The following is a 25061-nucleotide window of genomic DNA, read 5'->3' on the forward strand; positions in this document are numbered from 1 at the left end:
CACTATAAACAGGATATTAATTGCACCAGAAAGCACAAGGTTACCTTTAATGTCACGTTGAAGGTGCTGTGGTATCTGGACTGTGTGGCAGCAGCGCCTAATAGAAAATGGCGCGGCTCCATGCAGTATTGAGTAGTTTCTCTAGGCTTATAAGATGTCATTCAAGTAGTGCCATTTAGAAAGGAGAGCCTGATATCCAAAGTACTATGCGCTGTATCGGCTGTCATCATTTAATAGCCATGCGCTACACAGACAAATGTTTTGATGCTAGGATGCTTGTTGTTGAACACTACAGTTTTAACAGTGTGTTTTCCATGGTATTAGTTTACATTTGTACAGTTGCCACAATGTTCTACACAAACACACGGACCTGAACGTACACTAAATGGGCAAACACGAGTGTTGAGCAAAATATTCTGTAAGTGTTCTCTATTGGGTGATAAGGGTCATGTGACCATGCTAAGACACTGGAATGGAATCCCTGTATGTTGCCAGCGATTGGGTAATGGGTCAGGGTCCAAAACCACACAACAATATGAGCTAAAATACAACTTTGAAAAATAATTTATTGCTTTTTTATATACTTTTTCTTTCATTTATATTATTATTATTTTTGTAATTATTGTGAATAATGTCAATATTATTATCATCATCATATATATATATATATATATATATATATATATATATAATATATATTACATATATATATATATATATATATATATATATATATATTTTGTACATCAAATACAATATTTTTTTAAATTCAGGAAAGAAAATTGTAAACTTTTGTTTGGCATTCACATAATCAAGCGTGTGGAGCAACGAAACAGATTTTTACAGTGTGGTACAACAAAAATACCTGGAAAATCATTTTATTGCTTCATGTTCTACGGTGTATAAAGGAAAATAATGTGGTAGACATTTTGTCATGGCTGCAAACCACTGCTGTGGAGACAGAAATCACTTGGACAATGAGCAGCATATCTCAAGATGGGCCACTGTCGAGGAGATCATAATTGATTTTTTATTGTTTCTGAAAGGCATAGAATGTAATATTCCCACATTATTGTACACCTTACCCACTGATTGTAAGTGAAATAACAAAAATCTAATAACAATATAAATAGCAAAAATGTGTGAGGTACACCATGTGAGATGGAGAGGATAAATATTTTTGATTCAAATATTAAAATAAATAGATAAATATGCATGGTTTATCCTGATTAAACAGATTTAACATAGTAGTAGTCTTTTCTCACTGAGAGTAAAATTATCAAAACCAGAACCATAAAAAGCATTGAAATCAAAATGAATTGATGTATATATATATATACTGATTGTTTCAGAAATATTATTAAAAATGGGGTTTGTTTCATTACAATCATGAAAAAACACGTTAAAAATGCATTTTATACTTGTTGTATACGGAAAAACACTGATTGAGAAACTTTATAAACAGATAAAACTATACATGGTTCACTTTTTTCCCCCAACAAAATAATTATTAAAAAAAGGAAATTTGTTCACATGCTCCATCAAAATGAGCCTCCTACACATTTTTACAATCATGTCATGTCCTCTGAACTTCATGTAGGTGTACAATATGTCTTACATCATTGTAATAACTACAGATCGACATTCTTAATTGAGAAAATGTCTTCATCGTTTTAAAAAGGCTGCATTTTACAGTGCATAGCTGTAACAAATAAAGAACTTTGTTTGATATGTACACAAAATAAAAATATTCCTTTTGATAATATCTGTATATACAGGGCTACATTTTTTTGTCCTGAAAATCTAGACAGCAACGTTATCTTGAGCCTCCAAGATACGCTTCCCTATAGTCTCGTTAATAACGTAACACCACATCCCAAACACCAGATAAAAAAAAAACAAAAAGAATAATCAAGGACAAAAAGAAAAAAAGACTGAACGAGCTGCACATGTTTCACCACTCAAAGCATAGTTGGGTTTTTGTAGTGCTTGGAGAGAAAAAAAAAATCTCATGAATGTTTTTGTCTTTCACTGACTGTTGTACAGCAGTAAAGCACACACATCTGTGTACAGGGTTATGAGGATTCACTGGCTTTCCAGGTACTGTCTCTTCCCAGCTTCTTCAGCAGCTATGTTCATGTAAACGTTGTTTTTAATATACTTTTTGTTTATATATATATATATATATATATATATATATATATATATATATATATATATATATATATATATATAGGTCTATATATATATATATATATATATATATATATATAGGTTCCTCTTTATATACTCTCTTACATAGAGTGTAAAACTTCTCGTAGTCAAAGGACAGAAACATTAGTGAGGTATCAAGACATCCCTCTTGGTAGACAGCGGCTGCTAGAGCACTTGTTACCTTCTCAAGCAGCGCTGGGCCTCTCTCAGCAAGCTGTCAAAATCCATGGAGTCATACTTGCTTTTAGTGGAGGCTGGATCAAAGTCATCAGAATGGGAATCTGAAACCAGAGATTCATTTTGACATCAGTGTTAAGCAACCTAAGTGGTCTCCTGTAAGTCGCTCCGGATAAGAGCGTCTGCCAAACGACTAAAGTCTATTGTAAATGTCTCAAATTGTCGCTGGACACAAAATACCTGTCTCACAGATCAAGGCAAGTGGCATGTCTACGTCAATCTCAAAGAACCCATCTGCATCTGTTACTTTTCAATAAGTCCCAAAGTTATCCGTGCTCCCCTCCAATATCGCTCCTGAAATGAGGTCTTTAGACACAATGTTTACATGATTCAAATGCTCAGGGTGGAAAATAAAGCTTTTCCTGACACCGAGTGACAAAAAAAATCCCAAACTGAGCGAGTGGCGGAGGCATCTATTTTGAATGGTCAGCGCGATAATAAACAAGTGTCTTATCTCTCGTGGCAGACAGCTTCACAAATGGGGCCCCCACACAGGCTGCGGCAAACTTTGAGAGCTTGAGAAATGGGAATGACCATGGCAAGCAGGAGATGCCAGTCGTGATCTAATGCTATGGCCAAGGGGTGGATTGTGTCACGCCGCACACCTTGACGGATGAAAAATACCCCTGCGCACTACTTAGAACTAATGGACAGTGTCTCGGAAAACAACAATAAAAAATAAAAAAATTGAGACGAGCGCGCCGGGCAAGATTGAGAGGAGGGACTGAGGTCGCTACCGCATGACATTATTCAAGTTCCCTCGCTTTGGACACTACGCTTTTCTCTTCTCTTTCTTTTCGCCTTCCTTTTTTCTCCTACTCCCGTCACGGGGCAGTTTGGGATAGCCTGAACTAGTTTTTCCCTCTCAAAAAAAGAGAGGAAGCAGAACGAAGGTCTTTCTTCTCATTCCGAGAGACTGATTAGCTGTCTTAGCGCTCCATGTCTTTTCTCAAGGACCTCGGAAATATACAATAATGCCTTCATTCCTTTGAAGAACATGTTATTTTTTCCCTCTGCCATGAGCTACTGACCTCCCAGTGGCCCTGCATTACAACATTCCCCATTTCACTCTCTGTCAAGGGATGAATGGCGAGTGGAATATGGGAGCAACTGTACAAGCCCCACTCTGCATCATGACCTCTTATGGCCACACAGGACAGCATCCACCTTGGTGGACTGACTGACTATTTAAACATCGATGCCAAAGTGTCTACCCTCTTATTGATACTATACAATAGTATAGGTAGAGGATGAGAAAGAGAAGGATGGACCAGCCATATTCTATTCTTGTTTTCAACATCGGCGTCTGTCGAGGGAGAAGCAGAGATATTTTTGATCAATGTCTTGCATTATTTGTCATCCGGCACCACGTCCATCTGAACATCGAGTCCAGTCTTTCATGCGGATGAGGTTTCTTTTTCGGTGCATGCATGTGTAAGTACCTTTTCCTCAGATGAATCGACTAGCTCTACCCATGCTTTTATGTCGACGGCACTTTGTAGGGCTGCCGTCTTAAGAACCCGAGCCTGTGTCTGTCTTTGTCTATAAGTGTCGCACGAGGAAGAGATGGCTGATTATTAGTCAATCAGGCCTCCGCTGTCAGGCTCGTTTCTTCATCCCCCCCTTCCCTCCCGTCAACCCTTCATCCTTCTCTCAGTGGATGACACGCTGCTAGGTACCACAGCGAGGTCTTTCCTCTGTTGAACGCCACAACAGCTGGCAACAGATGGAGGCTCACCCAGGAGGGATGGGCTGATGGGACTTAACCTTGCCCCCCTCCACCCTCCCCTTCATCCCACTCCCCCCTCCCTCTCTCCTTCCATCTACCTCTCTTTACCCTCCAAGAGGACCAGAGCATAAACTATACATCACTGTATATAGGGTATCAAAACAAAATCACAGATAAGCTTTTAAAGAATCTTGCGCTCATCTTTCCAATTACTTGTGCATTGACTAAGTAGAAAGATATAGGCTGTGAGCAATGGAATGGAAGAAGGGCTCTCGATTCCTCGAGATATACTCCTATATGGGCGGCGGTAGAAGAGCAGTTCTATTCCTGGACTGGTACACAGAACCGTGATGCCTCGAAGGTGAATTGTAAAGCTTGGGGGTGTGGGGGGGGGGGGGGGGGGGGGGGTAAGAGTAAATATATGCTCTTTCATTTTAAAAAGGTGTCACTTGAGCCTATTTCTTTCCCAGCTTCCCCCTCCATCCCTCCCTTTGACAGTCCGCCTGTATTAGCCGTGGCTCTGGGGTTCTCCCGAGCAACAACAAAGCAGAACTTACCCAAGTCTGTATAATTCGATTTGCAGAACTGCTTTTGTCCACCGAAGCACAGCTCGAACTGGGGCTCGTTTGACCGGCGCAAGGTGTGTCCGTTTTCAAGGGCAGCGAAGGCGTCACAAGTGTAGCGGTAGGTGATGAAACCAAAATTGTCCCTGCAGTCGGGAATAGAAAAAGTACGTCAGGGCCTCCTCTGTTAGTGGACATCCACACTATTTATTTATACAATAAAATGTATCTGTAGGGCTCTTTTTAGGCTAGGAACAGATAAGATGAATAAAACATGATTGGAATGCATACAGCTCCATCCTGCCCTGCGTCTCCACTCGACTTTGACATAGAAGTCGATGCAAAGCCCTGAAAGAGATGATGCTTTTCTGTGTTCCACCTAACCCAGATGGTAGGAATGAATGGACACAATGTATCACAATGAATCCTATTACCTCCCTATATAGCCAACACACACGCATGCACGCACGTCACACGCGAACACCGTCCCGGGGCCTTACCCGTCATCTCTCAGGTTCACGGCACACTCTTCGATCTCGCCGAAGACTTCAAAACGCCGCTTTAGCTCGGTTCGCGTGCTGTCGGACCTCAGTCTCCCCACGTACACCACCCGTCTCTCCTCCTGCTCATTAAAGGATAGAAAGAGAGAGGGAGAGAGATAAAGGAGGAGTACTTCCCTCTCGTCCTGTTTCCTTCCCTTTAGGTTCACTCGGTGGCCGTTATGAACTACTCGGAACACCCGGTGGCGGGCGCTGACGTGAGGCCACCCTTTTGTTGCTCCCGTCTTGTTTTGTTCCTCCTTGATTGGTTGGGCTGTGCTAAATACCTCCTCTTATCCGATAGGACAGAGAGGCTTTAGCGATCGTCTTAGATCTCCCTTTTCATTCACTTGTCTTTTCTGTCTTTGTTTCTGGCCCATATTGAACCGTATATTTTTTTTCAATCCAGTGACAAATATCAGAAGGAAGCCTTTTCTCTTTCCATAGCTCGTCCTCTTTCGTTATAGTCTCAGAACTGAAAATGAGTTAATGAGTTGTTTATGCCATGCAGTAGGCTCCAGTTAATATGCCATTTAGAGAAACCTGTACGAAACACCATCAGGAACAACAGGAGGCCGGGGAGGGGGGGGGGGGTCACACAATGTTCCTCGAACCACAAAGGACATAAAGGTCACAGCGGCATAATTTTGGACCTAAAGCACGAGGCTGCAATCATGGTTTTGAGAGCAATTTAATTGCGTCTGCTAATCATATAATGCAGAGCAAGCTTTAGGGCTACGTTGTATCACTGGTATTATTTACTTATTCACTCATTTACTTGCCATTACTGGGGCAAGTCTATTGGGATCCATTCAAATTTTGAAAGCTACCTCAGGCCACTGGTAACTTATACATGTAAATCAGTTGCCTGGTACTAAAACTTAAAGTTCACCTCCACAAAGAAGCTAAACTAAGGATCTGTCCCAAATAGCACCCTGTTCTCTATGTAGTGCACTACTTTTGACCAGAGTGCTATGGGCCCTGGTCAAAGGTAGTGCACTATATAGGGAACAGAGTGCCATTTGGGATACATCCTCAATGGCAAGACATAAGCTCCACTACTTAGAAAAAGAGAAGAAAAAAAAGACAAATTAACCGGAGTGTTCTTTTTCCCTGGCTCTTCTTCACATACAGTTTGCTGAACTAGTTATTTCATTCCTGACAGCTGATAAATATGCCGGCTTTCCAAGACGGCACCCAAGGTAGAGTCCTGCATCGGGTCTGATATCCACAGGTCCCTATGTTTGACCAGCAAAAGAAGCTGCCGGGTGGAATGAAAATATTATTTCAACCCGCGGGTCGGCTTGTGGTTCAGAACAATTATACTGCAGGTAGGAGACAATCAAGTTTTTTTTAAACGAACCCAGGACCATGTTGTTTTGCACTGTGTCGCAAATTCCATTCGGTGAATGGTAAGGCAGACAGGCTACCAGCCATACATGCAGCGAATCAGGGAACTGTCCATTATATGTGTGGTGCTGAAACATAAAACCGGTAGATGGATACACAGCCTGCAAAGCATATTTGTTTATGATAGGCTAATTCAGTTTATTATCAGTTAATAATCCAGGCTGCATCACATCCGGCAGTGATTGGGAGTCCCATTCGGCGGCGCACAATTGCCCCAGCTTCGTCCGGGTTTGCCCTGGGTAGACCGTCATTGTAAAAAAAAAATTGTTCTGAACTGACTTGCCTAGTTAAATCAAATAAAAAATATAATCATCTTATAATGTTAATTCAGGCTTTCGTTTAGACCATATCAAGTTTAAACCTGTGTGGCTGTTAAAAGTTTGAGTATAGCATACTAAATTAATCTATTTTTGCAGCCTATATTCGATTCTGGGAATTGTTTATTTAAGTTTCAATTCAACTTTTTGAATATCTAAACAAAATTGAATGCAAAGGTTTTGTTACAGTATGTCGGTTATAGACTTTCAGGAGGTAAGATGGCTAATGAAAATGCCCTTTTCTTCAGAACGATTGAGTTGTCAATATGCCGCATCTCATTGTGAAAATAAAATATATTGCTCTTTACTAATGGCATGGTTTTCTTTTATCCAAATGTTGAATAGACACGCAGACAAATGAAGTCATCGGCTCTCAGAACAATTCTATGCCGATGGGTTGGGTTGTGGAGAAAAATCTGTCCTGATGTCAGGTATCGGGTGAAGCTCAGAATTGATGGGTCCGGCGCGGGGCGGGTGCGGCTCAACAAAAACTGCCCTGTGCAGGACTCCACCCCAGGGCTGGCAGTCAGTGCACGTGTGTGTGGCCCTCACATCCGCTTGCCTCCCAAACCTCTACTGACAGCTTGGCTTTGCTGCCCATAACCATCTCGTCTAAAATGTATGCAGGCTAAAGCTGTGCGTGTGTGCATTACTTGACGTGTGCCTTTATCAGTCTCTGTTAGCATGTTCCAAACGAGTGCAATACTAAACAGAGAGAAGGGTTGAGAATTGATATTCATCCCACTTTGATTAAATTCAAACTAGATCACTAGAAAGATTTATATTTTAAGTGTACATTTCCTTGGCGGTGAATTTCCCTTTTTATCCCTCCTCCCACTCTTGCCGTTTCTAACATGTGCCCCTGTGGTGTGATTAATTAGAACTGACACCGTTCCCAGATGCCGGAGACTTTTAAAAATACACAACCTGGAGATAAAGAGGAAACGAGTGGAGCCCTGAAAGATTCAGTGACTCACTTTGCATGTATTCATTCATTAGAGAGGAACAGTAGGCAGGAGGCACGGCCACGGGCCCACAACTGTCTGCCCTGTCTAGGTAGTGAGACAGCGATGGGTACAGCTGGGAGATATTAATGCCAGGCTGCTGTTAGAAGGATGGATGAGAGAGAGAGAGAGAGAGAGAGCGAGAGAGAGCGAGAGAGCGAGAGAGAGAGAGAGAGAGAGAGAGAGAATGGTTGGGAGTGTAGACAAAGGCAGCGAGAGAGAGAGAGAGAGAGAGAGAGAGAGAGAGAGAGAGAGAGAGAGAGTGGTTGGGAGTGTAGAGAGAGAGAGAGAGAGAGAGAGAGAGAGAGTGGTTGGGAGTGTAGAGAGAGAGAGAGAGAGAGAGAGAGAGAGAGTGGTTGGGAGTGTAGAGAAAGCCAGCGCGAGAGAGAGAGAGAGAGAGAGAGAGAGAGGGAGAGAGAGAGAGTGGTTGGGAGTGTAGAGAAAGGAAGCGAGAGAGAGAGAGAGAGAGAGAGAGAGAGAGAGTGGTTGGGAGTGTAGAGAAAGGCAGTGAGAGAGCGAGAGAGCGAGAGAGAGAGAGAGAGAGAGAGAGAGAGAGTGGTTGGGAGTGTAGAGAAAGGCAGCGAGAGAGAGAGAGAGAGAGAGAGAGAGAGAGAGAGAGAGAGAGAGAGAGAGAGAGAGAGGGAGAGAGAGAGAGTGGTTGGGAGCGTAGAGAAAGGCAGCAAGAGAGAGAGATAGCGAGAGAGAGAGGTTGGGAGTGTATAGAGAGAGAGAGAGAGAGAAAGAGAGAGAGAGAGAGAGAGTGGTTGGGAGTGTAGAGAAAGGCAGCGAGAGAGAGAGAGAGAGAGACAGAGAGAGAGAGGGAGAGAGTGGTTGGGAGTGTAGAGAAAGGCAGAGAGAGAGAGAGAGAGAGAGAGAGAGAGAGAGGTGAAGAGAAAGAGGGATTGGATGGATGGGAAAGTAGAGAGATAGGCAGAGAGGGCGAGAGAGAGAGGTGAAGAGAGAGCGAGGGTGGGTGGGAACGTAAGGAGATAAGCAGAGGGAGAGAGAGAAAGATCAGAAAAGGGAGAATATAAGAAGAATGACAGGGGAACTCACTATTGCTTTTTCACTTTGCCTCTCCCTCTGCTCGGCCCTCTGGGACTCCCTCTTCTGGTAGTCCTGGCGATACTCCTCCCGCTTCAGACGCTCGTGTTGGTATTCTTCGTAGCTGTCGTACCTGCGGAGGGACCAAACAAAACCCATCACTTTCACTGTCCTCCACCGCCCTTCCAACATCTGCCCTTCAATTTGACGGCAGCAGTTATGAAGCGTATCGGCCGAAAAAAACCCACCAACAAGATGGGCTAAATTTCTCAGAGGGGTAGGGAAACAAACAAACGCATTAATAAGAAGATGCCTCCTCCCCGCTGTTAAGGTTATGGATCCCACAGGAGGCCCGCGGGAGATGGTGGATAGCGGGAGAGGCGTACAGTTGGGAGTTGGGCAGCTGCCACTGTCAGCACTACTTGACGTCATTACTTTCTGCTTAGTTAGGGCTTCGCCCGGGGGGAAAGAAGTGCAACTCTTCTCTCTCAACTTCCTCGTCAAGATTTGTCCATGCATTGGAGAGATGGGAAGAGTTGGGGATTTCCTGGTTTCGTTAGGCTCATCAATAGCAAATCATTTTGGAGCTAGGAGTGACTGTCAACATTTTACACTGCCTGTGTTTGTGCATAAGGACATTGTACAGGGGTTCCACAATCCTGCTGGTTTTCAATCAATTCATGTTGTTGGTTAAAAGGCAAGGATGAAAACAAGCATTAACTGCAGGGACTGGATCATCAGACCAGAGCTGTTTACCCCTGGTTTAGTGTAAGGGAATGTGGTGGACCCTTACCTTGGCCTGCGGCTGAGGGGGGATCTGGACTGAGATCGAGACTGCGAGTGAGGGCTTTTGTGGGTCCTGGATCGGTAAGTGCTGGAGTCCATGTTGTGACGAGACCTGCAAAAAACGGAATGCACATTAATCATCAAGATATCATCCAGGATATTTAAAAAATGTGTTCATATCTGAAATGCGTATCTCTAAAAACCGATAATGTTGTCTAGACATGCCCGTCACTGTACCTTGGCATCCCTAAATCATAGCCTTTTCTTGCAAGATGACAGACAGTCACAGTGTAAAATCTAACCATAACAAATAAAAAAACACATAACCAAAAGTCCAAATATATTCTGCTACTTTTTCTTAACACATTTTCCTAGTTCTACTGAATTTGACTTGCTCGACTCTGCTTCTGCACAGTGCAGCTGGGAGATGTTCTCACCTTTCCCCCCATCAGGGCCAGTATATACGGTGCCTTGCGAAAGTATTCGGCCCCCTTGAACTTTGCGACCTTTTGCCACATTTCAGGCTTCAAACATAAAGATATAAAACTGTATTTTTTTTGTGAAGAATCAACAACAAGTGGGACACAATCATGAAGTGGAACGACATTTATTGGATATTTCAAACTTTTTTAACAAATCAAAAACTGAAAAATTGGGCGTGCAAAATTATTCATCCCCCTTAAGTAACTACTTTGTAGCGCCACCTTTTGCTGCGATTACAGCTGTAAGTCGCTTGTGGTATGTCTCTATCAGTTTTGCACATCGAGAGACTGAATTTTTTTCCCCATTCCTCCTTGCAAAACAGCTCGAGCTCAGTGAGGTTGGATGGAGAGCATTTGTGAACAGCAGTTTTCAGTTCTTTCCACAGATTCTCGATTGGATTCAGGTCTGGACTTTGACTTGGCCATTCTAACACCTGGATATGTTTATTTTTGAACCATTCCATTGTAGATTTTGCTTTATGTTTTGGATCATTGTCTTGTTGGAAGACAAATCTCCGTCCCAGTCTCAGGTCTTTTGCAGACTCCATCAGGTTTTCTTCCAGAATGGTCCTGTATTTGGCTCCATCCATCTTCCCATCAATTTCAACCATCTTCCCTGTCCCTGCTGAAGAAAAGCAGGCCCAAACCATGATGCTGCCACCACCATGTTTGAAAGTGGGGATGGTTTGTTCAGGGTGATGAGCTGTGTTGCTTTTACGCCAAACATAACGTTTTGCATTGTTGCCAAAAAGTTCAATTTTGGTTTCATCTGACCAGAGCACCTTCTTCCACATGTTTGGTGTGTCTCCCAGGTGGCTTGTGGCAAACTTTAAACAACACTTTTTATGGGTATCTTTAAGAAATGGCTTTCTTCTTGCCACTCTTCCATAAAGGCCAGATTTGTGCAATATACGACTGATTGTTGTCCTATGGACAGAGTCTCCCACCTCAGCTGTAGATCTCTGCAGTTCATCCAGAGTGATCATGGGCCTCTTGGCTGCATCTCTGATCAGTCTTCTCCTTGTATGAGCTGAAAGTTTAGAGGGACGGCCAGGTCTTGGTAGATTTGCAGTGGTCTGATACTCCTTCCATTTCAATATTATCGCTTGCACATTGCTCCTTGGGATGTTTAAAGCTTGGGAAATATTTTTGTATCCAAATCCGGCTTTAAACTTCTTCACAACAGTATCTCGGACCTGCCTGGTGTGTTCCTTGTTCTTCATGATGCTCTCTGCGCTTTTAACGGACCTCTGAGACTATCACAGTGCAGGTGCATTTATACGGAGACTTGATTACACACAGGTGGATTGTATTTATCATCATTAGTCATTTAGGTCAACATTGGATCATTCAGAGAGGGGGCCGTTCAAGGGGGCCGAATACTTTCGCAAGGCACTGTACATGCTCCCCGTATCTATGTTAAATGAGGGGAAGGTCCTTAGGCCCTGTGGCCTAACTCTAAAGCTAGTAGCCCTACACAGAGTACACGCTCTCATTGCTTAATTATTGAACATATGCTGAAGAAGGCAGACTTGAATGATAGAGGGAGAGAAGCTAGGCAACGGTCAAACGTCCACAGAGTTAAGGAAGACGAGAGTTTGGAAAGAGAGATGGGGAGTCGAGAGGATTTGAGAGAGAAAAAAATAGATTTGTTGAAATTGTTTCCCTTTGAGTTCTTGAGTGAGCTCTTGAGATTGAGGTACTTTTACTCCGGTAAACTTAGTCATCACCTTTTATGTGGTTATTTTTCCCCCCGTTTTTCTTCTTTCAAGTACCAACCCTGACATCTTTAGAAACCTTGTGACTTTCTCGGTGTACTGTATCATGAGGTTGGTGATAGTCATCCGAGTGAGTGATTTATCAAGGGTAAAGGACTTCAAAACAGAGGGCAAAGCTAACCTCCATTGAGACCTTTCATTAACCCAGCAAACAAACTTAAACCCACTTATGAGCTTGAGGGAAGTGAACGAAGAGTCTATCCAGTTTGCAAGGCACTCAATGCAAACTCGCCGATAAAGTCTCCTTATATGTGTAGTCCTACTCGGTACCTATAACCCTTAAAAAAAATAAAAAAAACAGTACCCACTCTGCTCCGATCAAAGGGAACCATGGGAAATGTAGTTCTCTCGAGCTGCTGTGATAATACACACTGTTTTCAGAGGAGGGGGGGGGGGGTCCAGAACTAAACTCACTTCCCAGATTTGGCTTTCATCTTCCGGGACAAAGGGGGGTTCGCCTGGCGCTCAGCAAAAACAACAGCTGCAGCTTAAAACAACATGCACTGCATCAAACAGAGATCCCAGGAAAACGGAGGAGGAGATGAGAGAGACAAAACCTTGCCATGGGAAATGAGGCTTTGACAACGTTGAAGCAACCAAAGCCCAGCGCCTCAGTCGCTTCATCATTTTCATAGTTGCCTCTTTCTCAGATATACCATTTTGATAGCACATGACTAACACACCAAACCTCCTTGTCTGGTATTTCCCAATGGAACCGTCGGTCTGTAAGTATCAAGCTTCTCATAGTAGGAGTGCTGATCACGGATCAGTTTAGCCTTTTAGAGCATAGTGAATAAGATTATGTACATGAGGGACCTGCTCTGAGATCAGCACTTCTACTCTAAGAAGAGTGATACATACAGCCTCTGCTCTATAGTAAAGTACTGAGAGAGTTGAGCTTGGCTAGCCTCATTACACCAGCCAATTGCAATCCACTGTCCAGTAGTCAAGCCAGTAAGGATTCTCCCTGACCCTGCCACACTCTCCTATTGTTAAAGCCTCTTTCCTGTGGAATATAATGAGTCTGACCAATGTTTTTAGCTCAAGCTGGGGATGCTGAAGCAGCTGAAGCTAAAGGAGGCCCCATACTGGGAGACTGAAGAGACTCAGAGCACAGGGCCTATCCTCTACTGACACGTCTCTGACAGCTGAGGAGGCCTGTTGACACGACTGAGCTGTCCACCCCCTGCCGGGAACACTGTCAGAGCCGCCCACAACCTTTAGGCAACGCTCAAACAACGTTCGAACAACAGAGGGGAAATGGCACCCAGCAGGAGGGAATGAGTTGGCTGTGTTCCGATATCCACACTGGCATACTACTTAGAATGAAACTAAGTAGTAGACACATTGGGCAAGACGTAGTATGGACATGGGAACCTAGACACGGTGAGAAGAGATTGAGGCTTTACTCACCTGGAGGAGGGGCGTCCGTCGGGTGAGCTGGAGAGGGAGCGCCTCCGGTGGTGGGAGGAGGAACTGCGGGACCGGGAGCGAGAACGGGAGGAGGGGGAGCCCGAACGGGGCCAGACAAAGTGTCTGGGGGAGAGGAGGAGGGAGGAGAGGGGTGAGACGGAGCCCCGTGAGGGGGAGCAGCTGGACGGCGAGCAGGACGGCGAGCAGGACTCGAAAAGCATTTCCAGGGGGGTGCCCTCCCAGGGGTAGAGGTAGCGCCCCTCCACGCCACGGTCCTGGAGCTCAAGTTCCTCGTGGAAGGGCGGGAGACCCGGGTGCAGGTACCCAGTAGAACCAGAACCAGGAAGCTTGCAGTAGTACTCGTCCCCAGCAGGGTTCTCCTCGGACGCCTGCGGGGCGACAACCTTCTCCCCTCCTCCCTGCCCCCCCTCCTCCACCACCAACTCCCCCCCCTTCTCACCCTGGCTGTAAATGGCTTGCTGGGGACGGCCAAAGTGCTTGTTGAGCTCCGCCCGGATCTCCTGGTCTCGCAGGGGCTGCTTCCTGCTGGTGGAATGCTGGTCCCCATCTAGGGTCTGTGGTGGGGGTGCTCTTGTCTGGGTGGTGGGGGTCCGGTCCTGTCCCCGAGCACCCTGCCCCCGAGCCTCCGTAGCCACAGGGTAAGAGCTCTGCTGCAGCTGCTTGGCCAAAGAGGATGAAGATGTAGGAGAAGACGTAGAAGAGGAGGAGGAAGAAGAAAAGGAGGAGGGTGGCATGGCTGAGTCCTTACATTTCACATGCCTGTCCTCCGCCATGACCGGATTGGGCATCAGAGGGGTTGTCGTAGTAGTCGTCATGGTAACAGTAGCATAAGCTGCGTTAGCCACATTAGCGTCAGCGTCCCGTTTTGTGCTGGCCGCCGGCGACTGACAATAGTCGTGGTCGCTGAAGCCGCGGGGCTCCTCCTGGCAACCCCCTGTCGTTGCGGTGACCACCGAGTTGGGGAGGGCAGTGGACGCTTTGCTCAGCTGGGCATACAGTTCAGTCTGCTCGGGGCCCTTCCTGGAGGGACCCCCACCTAGGGTCGGGGTTAGGGCTGGGGGGCCGCAGAGGCCCGCCTCGCTCAGCCGAACCCTCTTGCACGCCAGGGCAGACGAGGAGCATGAAGACAACTTGGTTTTGAGTGATGCTTTGAAAGGGTTCTCTTGACTGGCTTTGTGGGGGGGCGTGGTAGGTGGTGTCAGACCTGGAGAGAGAGAGAGGGAGAGACAGAGAGAGGAAGAGCGAGAGGAAAGAGAGAAAGAGAAAGGGTTGATAAGAGAATGGAATTATAATGCATTCTACCTCTCCACCTACCCACTCTCCATTTCCACTCCCCACAACCTGTTTATAGACAGTGGGGCTTGATTAAAATATTCACTTTCACTTTCCTAATCCTGATCCGTATTTTATTGCAATCTTGACAGATTCATGTAATGCTCTGGGTAACTTAATATGGTGGAGCTGCTACATGGCTCGGTTAACTCCACCATCTCTCCCTCCCTCCCTGACCTTGGACAATCCCTTTTTCAGGAAGAAGAGAAAGCCACACATCCGCAGCGGACAACTAGAACACATCATCCTTCGAAAATATATAGCATCTCGACTTGAAACCTCAAATGTAGCCTAAAAATAGCAAAGACCTTTGGCTTCAGTTTTGAAAATCTATCACAAGTCTCCTATAGCTCAGGCTCCCTCTTTCTACTGCCAGTCAAGGTAGCGAGATATGTCAGTATTTGGAGGTACATGTTGCTATGGCGTGCCACTGTGCTGTCATACGATAGTGTCGGCTTGGCGCGAGGGAGATGTCTGACTGGTAATGGAGGCTCACTGTCTGCCGGGGTAATGGGTTGTCATTCTTCTCAGATCCCGCCTGCCTCTCTGTGACTCGTGCCGAACCTGACCCCTCCTGACAGATTTACAGGCCGACAGATGGCAGTTATATGGGAATTCCTGAGATGGGTCTGCTTTATGGCACTGTTAATGCACACACACAAACAACCAGCGCTAGGTAGGCAGTCCCTTTCCCTCTCTCTTGTCTCTTACCTTCCTTTCTCCCTGCCGGTCGTCCTCTCTGGATCAATCTCTCTGTCCCTCTCTGTCTCTCATCATCTCTCTTTCTCTCACCGCCTGTCTTGCTCTTCCAGACTAATACACAGACAGACAGCCACACATGCACGTTCACATGGACACAGGCACACAATAACCGCGAACGGCCTCCCTCTCTGGAATGTATATTAGGCACTTTGCACACCTACGCTCCCTGTCTTTGCACATTTTCATGAAGGCACATTACTCTCCGTCGCAGTGAATTGGACCAAGTGACAGCTATTAGTTTCAAATCCAGTGTAAGAGTATTTGATGGGACGGCTCGGAGTCAGAAAAGAGAGAGCGAGAGAAAGACACAAAGAGAGAGCAAGAATGAGAGAGAGAAAGAGCGAGACTGATACATAACAAGTTCAGTTTCGGGGGCCATTTCCTGAGTTTGGGCCGTCTAATCCGACCAGCTTATCATCTAGAATTATTATCTGGATTTGACATTAAACCGAACCGCAAACCGCCGTCCCACTTTAACAGTCAGACGTGCAACGCCGATAGAGACACAGAGACTTGATGCAGCATTTCAGAGAGAGAACTGAGAAAGAGGGCTTATGTTTATCATTACGCCAAAATAAATGAGCTATGAAAAGGGAAGGGTGGTGCCTGAGGAACTTCTGTTTCGCCAATGCGCACTAGGGTCATAAACTAGGAGCCATTAGCGCTGTCGAAAAATAAATCAGAATTCGATAAATATGCGCCTCTCAGTCAAACCGGTTGGTGATGGATGCTCGGCAGACACAAACACTTAAGCCATTTTCTGTTGTTGTCTCTTTCTTATTTTTTCCCCCCTAATCTGTTTCTGTCCGGACTGTAAATTGCGAAGAGACTTCCAACCGAATGACTCTGACTCGGGGCTTAAAGAGTTGATCCTGCGGTAAGCCATGCAAATAGCAACACATAGACCCAAACCCCAGTGTCATGAGATACTGTAATTAAAGACAACACAGTGCAGAGTAAATCTATTAGTGAGAGGAGATTAGTCCTTCCAGTCAAATCTGTGGGCTCGTTCGGAGTAGTGGGGTTGCCTCAGGTTTACCTCAGTGACAAAACAATAACAACCAAGGGCCTAGGCCATAGCAAAAAGATGCTAGAGTGTACGGTTAGCGGTTTATAATCATACTATGACGACGACTCAGGCTTCTCCTTGTATTATTACTAGTACTACTACTAGCACTACTACGCCTACTACTACTCATCACTATTGATAATAAAGAAAACATTTTTCACCCCATGTCATGGAAAAGTTTCCAGCTGAAATGTTTATCTACTACTGGCCTACTATTACAACTCCTAATAAAGATATAGAAATGTCTCTCCTTGCCACGGAAAATTCCCTGTCCTGAAGGTGGCCCCTCCCCCTTTGGCTTAGCTCCTTTTGGTTATCAATTAAAGAAGCATAATCTCCAGATCTACTCAAGCGGGGCCATTGAGCAGACATTAACTCAAGGGATCACAGAGATTTCATACCCCCCGTTTCTCCATATCCAGCGTTCCCGAGTCGCTTACCGCACGGGACTAGACTAATCCTAAAGCGGAAGGGGCTCAATATCCATGAGTTTTTCCCTTCTAATTGCTTTTCCCTAATATCTAATCCCAAATCTGCAAAGGGCAGTGGAGTCAGAGTTTGGCTTTATTAACTATGGCTGGAGCAGGAGCACAGGGACACAAGGAGAATGAGACAGGATTTAGGTCTGCTGTCAGAGGCACACCCACACGCAGTAAAAATAAAGAAATATTAACAGTTTGATTGCTCCACAGCTCTTAATTCCCATTGGGTGTCCCCTCTGACCTCTGATGCTCATATACACACAGGGTTAAATGGCAAGTGGATCGAGGTCAATTGGAGGACCCCCCTTGGTGCATTGGTGTCCCACAAATGTACCCCCTCTCCAACACTTAAGGAGATGGCAGATAATTCCTATTGGTCCTCGTTCCCAAACAAAACGTCACCTTGCGTGTCGGGGCGAGTCTGGTGTGTTTACATCGTGGGCCCTTTATTTTACAATCTAGTAAATGAATACCAAAAGGCAATACATTCTGAAGAAGAAGAAAAGGGCATCCATTTTGTTTTTATTGACCTGGGATGATTAATCTCAGGGAAGGAAGGGGGGGGGGGGGGTACTGAAATAATTACCTGCATAATTCACATTCATACACAGAGAGAGACAGAGAGAGACGGAGAGAGAGACAGAGAGAGAAAGAGAGAGAGAGAGAGACAGACAGACAGAGAGAGAGAGACAGAGGGAGACAGAGGGAGAGACAGAGAGAGACAGACAGAGAGAGAGACAGACAGAGAGACAGAGAGAGAGAGACAGAGGGAGACAGAGGGAGAGAGAAGAACTGCTGAAGCCTGGTGTTTTAGCTTTGGCTGACATTCTCTTCGTCTGGCTTTTAATTACCTTTTGTCTGTAGCTTCTCACCGACACACTTAATGAATAAGTATAGAATACACAGGGATAGTGACAATAATACTACTAAAATCACCCCGCGTTGACCCCGTTTGGAAAATGTCATCCTTCCCATAAATACCAAGCCTTAACATTGGACATTACCTTCCCATGTCTCTAATCAAATTACCAGACTGTCTGACGAAAAAAAAGAGACACAGATAATATCGGTCGAAACTGAATTACGTGGCAAAACCAATTAAAATAATAATAATGACATCAATTGTCTGTGATGTATTGGTGAGCATCACAGTCAAAGAGCATTAAGATCGAAACTAGAGAGAGAGAGAGAGAGAGAGAGAGACAGAGAGGGAGAGAGAGACAGAGAGGGAGAGAGAGAGAGAGAGGAGTAGCAGTATATTAACTCTTCACAGAGAGAAGAAGGGGGATCTGCCTAATAAACCCAAAGGAGATTGGAAAGCTTAATCAATAGCGAGGCATATAAAAAATGTCACCGTGTGTCCTAGTCCTTCACCTTGAACTCTAAACTTTTATGAAACTATCAAGATGGTGTGAAAAGCCTTGAGGCAGTGACTGCAATTTAACCCCTAACGGGCTTAGTGAGAGAACTGGGGTTTTCCATTATACCACTACAAAGAAAGGGCGAGCTTCTCTGTCATTTTTGTGAATATTTGCATCAATCCCCACTCCTTCATATATGGAAGATCTTCATTCATACATTTCCTGAAAACACATGCTTACCTGGGGTTCCAGAGATCTCCACACTCAATGTGCGTTCAATGGATTTGCTCTCAAACGGTGATCCCTTGTGGTCACTGAGAGACAAACGAGATTGAACACACCATTTTACACCACACAGGAAAACGTGACTTTAATAAAAGGGCTTTGTGATCTTAGAAATGGAAATGAGAGTTAACAAAATGCCTCATTCTTGGTGCTAATTCTTTGTCTTTTTATTTGTCTTTGTTCTTTTTTTTGTTGTTTTCTGGTCTGTGTAGAATGTTGAAAAACTCTTGCACTTACTTTGGAGACTCTGGGGTCAAAGGAAGTGGCAAGGTGGTTGGTTTGGCTGCAGAACACAAAGGAGCATGGGTAATTATTTAACTAGATTAGATAACAAGTTGAGGCAGAAGAGATCAGGTCCAAATCTGCAAATTGATCTCAGATTCGGGCATTACGTTACAAAACCCAACCTAGTACGATTAGAAATATGCTCTCTCGCTCTTGGTTTAGAAGAGCGAATAACCAATAGGCTTTCTCTATTGACCCTGTCCGTTTTTTTAGTTGACTGTTCACTCTGTGAGGCAGGATGAAGTGATGGCATTGGCACATGTGTTCAGAGTACACCGTTCGACCCAGATATCCCATTCAATACAAAAAACGAAATAGAAAACGGCACAAACAGTACACATGGCAATGGGAGGTGGTGATCTCTCCCCCCCCCCCCCCCCCCCCCCATGAAGTAATTGTCGCATGCATTTGGAACCGAAAGCAGAGGAAGAAAGGAGAGTCGAAGAAGCTTGTGCAGTTGCCTGAGGCTCTGGCTGTCTAAAGATTGAAGCTCAGTTAGACATTAGAGCAGTACTCTGCCGAGACTAGCTAGGTAGACATTCAGAACACTCAGCTGGATCCAGCCAGATTGTGGTTGATTTAACAGATGCCATAATGCATCAACACGTAACAGGCTACTACCCCTCTCCCACCTCCCCTTATGTCAATCTTGAGACAATGGTCTGTACCAATTCGAAAGAATGCCTTTTGGAATAGACGGTACATCTAGAAATGTATTTGCTGTTCTCGGAGTGATAGCTAGCGTCAAATTAGCATAGGGGTTAGTGTGTAGTCAAACTGGAAAGTGGTTAGAGCAGGAGAGGGAGAAAAGAGAGAGAGGGCGGGGATGCAGCGATGATTACCTAACAACAGGAGGCCCTGGTCATCGGGGTGCCCGCAGACTGCCTGCATGTGTAGGTGCTGCTGCCCTTGTGTGAAGGAGGGAGTGGGGTCTGGAATTCTAGAATCTGGGAAGAGTGGGCATGGCAGGCCCTGTGAGAGCGCCATGGGGCTGCCCATGGCATCATCATCGCGGACCTCCTCCCCGAAACAGCCAGCCTGCTCCACCAGGCCAACCTCCGGCCAACCCAAGCCCAGCTCCAGCCCCAAATCTAGCCCCTGGTCTGACTGGCTAACCCAGCTGCCTAGGCCTAAGCTCTCGGCCAACAGGGGGTCCGAATCAGGCTCCTTGGCCTGTCTGAGACCCCAGCTGCCGGGATTGATATTGACAGTGCCTCTGTACTTCTCCTCCACCTCAATAGCCTGGCTGGGACACTGATCCCTCTCCAGGACTCCAGAGCTCATTCTTGATGAACTGCTCTTGCGGGGCTGAGGGGTAGTAGCGGGCAGGAGCAAGTGGGCCCGATAGCTGGCGGGCCTCTGCTTGGAGGTCAGCAACTGGCTAAGCAACGGATGCCCCGGCTCCTCCTCTCTTTTCTTTATGGTCACTGTGATGTGCCTACGCGCTGCCGCACCACGGCCATGCCCGCCCCAGCACTCGCTAGCCTGAGTGGCAGTGCCCACCTCAGGGCAACGCCCACAGCTGCCTGTCTGACCCGTCTCTCTAGGAAGGAGAGAATAAGAATGCATGTACCTAATGAACCTAGCGGCTGCCAGGCGCCCCGCATCCACCGCAGGCTGCGGACCTGGCGGCCTTCCTTCTTCACTGGACGGCCTGCGCTCCAGTTTGGGGCGGGCATGGCCACTGCCGTTCCTACGTGTTGGGGGGACAGGAGCGGGTGCCGCCGCGGGTTCGGACTGTCCCTCAGTGCCACCAGCCCCATGAGCGCAACGACGCCACTTCCCAGCCCCCACACCAGCCACACTACACTCGCCAGCAGCCCGGCTCTCACCTCGCTGGTGATGCTGCTGCTGCTGCTGTTGCGACACGACGGACGACGAGGACGACTTCTTCTTGGAGGCGATAGAGGAGGAGGAGGAGAGGGAGGAGAAGGAGGAGGTGGAGGAGGAGGACGGCGACGAGGAGGTGGAGGAGGAGGCGCCCAGCAGGCCGCCCTTGTCTTTGCCACCACCCCCCCAGGCGCTCTTGGCGTCGCTGGCTTTGGTCTGGAGGAGGATGTCGTCGGTGGCAGTCAGGTACTTGAGCAGCTCGGTGCACGGGCGCCTCACTAGACGGCTCTGCTGCGGACAGCCCCCCCTCGGCTTGCTGTTCCAGGAGATCTCCGTCTGCAGGGGGAGGTAGAACGAAAGAAAGAAAAGAGTTAAAAGAGAATAAGGAAGAGAGAGTGAGGCTCAGCACAACGGGTTGGCCCAACTGTTTGGGAGGCGGTGGTGGGAGCGCCGCCCGCCCATCATCTTAATTGCGTGGCCCCCGAGCGGCACCGCAGCAGCTCTGTGCGCTCATCCCCTGTCCTGGGGGAGCCCTCATAGCTCCATGCTCCAGAAGTGGGTGAGTCAAAGGAACGGTTTAAAAATAGACTTTTCAGAGATGTGTTAGCTCTGTGTGTGCACAACACAACGGCTCCCATATGCGCTGTTTACTAGACAACAACGCTACCAATGCATTCTAAATTATTTTTTATTTTTTTTAGAAAGCGCACCTTTTTCAGTAGTTTCTCCGAACAAGCGGGAGTAAACGAATGTATTATTTATGTGCTATCGTACTAAATAAAAATTGAATCTTCAAGCGCATTCATCATGTTCCAATGAAATGCGGCAAACAGCAAAATACTGGAATCACCGACTTCACTTAATTTGTATTCCTGTGCCCATTATACACCCACTAAAATAATACATTCATCTAAATGGAAAACCCATTCCCTCTACGGGGAGGGGGGGGGGGTTAAATAAGACAACAGTCCCGATGCCTCGCCTGGAAAGCTGAACAGGCAATCAGCCTGTTTTTATTACGAGACTGCAGTGGAGCAGAAGTTTAACACATTCCAAGGCCGGCAATGAAAAAAAATCTGAGAGCAGGGATGATAAACAAACATGGAGGGGCCCTCGGAAGCGGTGCCTTTGAAGTGAGCGAACGGTGCGACTGGGTAGCTACCTTGACAACAGCAGGTGTTGGTCTGATCCGGTGGTTGCTGGCTGCATGGTTTTGTGCCTTGTCGCCTATGTATTGATTATAGCTGAGCTGGGAGTTTGCGGGTGCCAGAAGGAGCTTCTTCAGCTGAAAAACCCCCACACAGAACAGAGAAGAAAGGGGGGGGGGGGAAAGAGAGAATAGAGAAAAAAAAGGGGTGAGTAGAGATTACGCAAACTGCCGTTGCCTCTGAAATTTCAATATTTCACTCAAATAAACGATCTGAGACAGTCAACGCTTTTGTAAATGTGTGACTGAGGATGTTCGATTTATCTTGGTGTAGTTGTAACAACACAGAAGCCCTCATGAAGACAAAGCTCATTACTATCTATCAAGCAGGTCTTCTTTCTGTTTATTTACAGTGTTAAAAGGACAAGTCAATGAGAAACTATATTGCCGTGGCAGGTGTTTTGGGGTACACACCGGCCGTGCTTTACTAGTGTGGATTGGTTTGGTCAAGCAGAATCCAGCGTAAAATACAACGGACTATAACTGAACAAAATAAACAATATTCCAGGTCAAACCCCCTCAGGAAAGGCCAAATCAAAGGGGTTATTGAGGTCATGTTTTGTGTTTTGCAACAAATACACCAGTATGACCAACCTTCATCAGGAAACAGTCTCCAATCATGGTTCTGGGATTAGTATGGCCCACTGATATTAGATGAGATGGATTTCCTTTCCTCATTACATCCCTAGCTTGATTTTCAGGCCTGTGGCATAGTGTCACCCATTCCAGACCCACCACTGTGCATGTATCATTACATTGGCGCAGCTAGTACGCTACAATGTAATTAGCACCTCACAGCTAACACTGATCAATTCGATTTGCTCTTTCATCCATGCATCTGAATCATGGCTCATCTCAGCCCACAGACAGACATGCACAAGGGGGGGGGGGGGGGGGGCATGTGGGTTGGCGGCTGGGCTGCCAAAGCTGAAGGCCTGCAAGGCACACAGCCATTTTTGGTCACCGGCTGGCTTCGCTCATAGTGCCTTATCTGGTGTCGGCTGAGGCTCTGGCGAAGGGAGTGAAGGGAAGGGTGTGTGCTGGGGGATGAGGCGGAACAGGGTCTTACCAAGGAGGGCTCCTCTGGTTCGGGGGTGCGCGGCGAACCGTCGGGGGTGCAGGGACAGCTCTGGTCGCTGGCATTGGTCACGTCCCCATCTGCCAGGGCCTCGAACGAAGGCAATCCGTCCTCGTCCACTGGGATGCTGTCCAGCGTTTCTGTAAGCACTGCCAGCAAGTTGGCCTCATTTTCCTCATCTATCTTCTTAGGAGGAGAAGAGAAGAGGGAAGAGGGATGGAGAGAGAAATAGGACATTTTAGTTTAGAGAATTTGCTTTACCAGCATGTGTATTTATTTGCAGAAGGGGTTGGGAGGGTGGGTGGTAACATGCTTATGTTGTTAATAGAGTAGGCCAGTTTTGCAGCAGAGCGGCTTTGTTCTGGAGTCCTATTCCTTTTAAAAACACAATTCTCTCTCTGCGCACATGAGTCAGGCCTGTCACTCATATTTTAAGCATGCAGCTTACAGCACCAAAATAATATCCCCCCCCCCCCCCTCAAAAAAAAATGCATTAACAAGGGTGACACGCGGGCAAAATATCTAGGGGGGAGCAGATAGGGAAGGAGGGATGTTGAGTTGCCGGAAAGGGAGCGATAGGCTTGTCAAAAATATGTTTTCGAGCAATCCTCTGATAAGGCGAATTACTGCCTGTTAATGCTAAATGAATGTGTTTTTTTTAAGCGGCAGGAAAAGACCACTGACGTCCGTCGAGAAGCGTGTGTGAGGGGAAAGTTGCCGTCGACATTTCTAAATAAAGTCCTGTTCTCGCCTCTTGTTCCCCTCTGAAGTGGATGTTGTGAGTTAGCTGCAGCTGTTTCCACAGTTAAAGGGGTGAAGAGAGAGAGCGAAAGAGACAGAGAGATGTGAGCTGCATAGCATCGACAGGGGAGGTGTGTGAGAGAGAGGGGTATGGAGGAGGGAGGGGGTAGACAACAGGCACTGGAAGTTCCAGGACAAAACCCAGGGGAACCGAAAAGACAGGAAAAGATAAACAGCAATCGCCCCGGGATGCTCCACGGCGAGCCCAATAAGAATAAGAACAAATCCCTTTATGCCACACAGCAGGATTAGCATCTCTCGCCGATAGCGTGCGGCGATCATCCCGCCGAGGGGGAACCATCCCTTCAGATAGCGCCACTTGCCTACTCTGGCTTGGCTCTCTCGTGCACACAATTACCCCAGGCCGCTTGCTCCCATTCAACCCCTCTGAGTTTCCCACGATTACACACCACCGTGGATAGCTCTTCACAGGAGAAGCTTTAGAGCTTCCGAGATAGCGGCCATTTCATGTTTTTTTCTCCTCCATTTTTTGGGAAGATGGCACAGATAGCCTAAGCATTAGCGTTAGCTAGCTGACAGTGAGGGGAATGTGAATCCAATGCCCATTCAGACAACATTCACCCTCTAACAACATGTGCTCTCAGTCATTATTAGAACATTATAAAAAGGGCCATCGTTTCACAGAGATAACAAAACAGTGACTGGGGCCACGCCAGCACTGGCAGTAAACGGTTAGCAGGAAATTGCTCCCGAAGTGGTACCATGCTGTTTAATTACTTGCAAAAGAGCTTCAATTCAGCGTGCCGGAACCTATGTTGCCGTTCACAGTTTTCCAACATCCCACTTTATTAGCCGTGCACTAAGCGGGTGGGTAATAACAGTTGATACAGCCAGATCCTTTTCTCAGAACCTAACATGCGCTCCTCAGCTAGAAAATTGTAACTGGGATCATTTCAGATTATCTCAAATGAGGCTTTAATGGAGAACCATCTGTTTGGATTCAACATAAACAACTTTTCACTGAAGGCTTGGGTGGCGTTTTCTTAACCTCCTTTCCAGTTTCGTCTTGCC

General features: G+C 46.4%; 1 protein-coding gene across 7 annotated transcripts in view; it reads right to left on the reverse strand.

Annotated features, from left to right (window-relative positions):
* Positions 1-2254: 2254 nt before the first annotated feature.
* Positions 2255-25061, reverse strand: part of ppargc1a (peroxisome proliferator-activated receptor gamma, coactivator 1 alpha) — a 43481-nt gene continuing 20674 nt past the window's right edge. Inside the window, exons 3-13 of one of the 7 annotated variants that reach the window (XM_036987605.1) lie at positions 23220-23411; positions 22106-22228; positions 20946-21279; positions 19066-19111; positions 18784-18857; positions 13517-14741; positions 9851-9955; positions 9070-9190; positions 5244-5365; positions 4738-4889; positions 2255-2495 (exon numbers count right to left, since the gene is read on the reverse strand). In XM_036987605.1, the coding sequence (XP_036843500.1) occupies positions 2392-2495; positions 4738-4889; positions 5244-5365; positions 9070-9190; positions 9851-9955; positions 13517-14741; positions 18784-18857; positions 19066-19111; positions 20946-21279; positions 22106-22228; positions 23220-23411 (2598 nt within the window). In that variant the 3' untranslated portion in view covers positions 2255-2391. Of the gene's footprint in view, positions 2496-4737; positions 4890-5243; positions 5369-9069; positions 9191-9850; positions 9956-13516; positions 14742-18783; positions 18858-19065; positions 19112-19955; positions 21280-22105; positions 22229-23219; positions 23415-25061 lie in introns of all 7 variants that reach the window. The other 6 variants (XM_036987604.1, XM_036987601.1, XM_036987603.1 and 3 more) reach the window with 6 other exon arrangements.

Source organism: Oncorhynchus mykiss, chromosome 9 (assembly GCF_013265735.2).
Source record: "Oncorhynchus mykiss isolate Arlee chromosome 9, USDA_OmykA_1.1, whole genome shotgun sequence".
Classification (NCBI taxonomy): domain Eukaryota; kingdom Metazoa; phylum Chordata; class Actinopteri; order Salmoniformes; family Salmonidae; genus Oncorhynchus; species Oncorhynchus mykiss.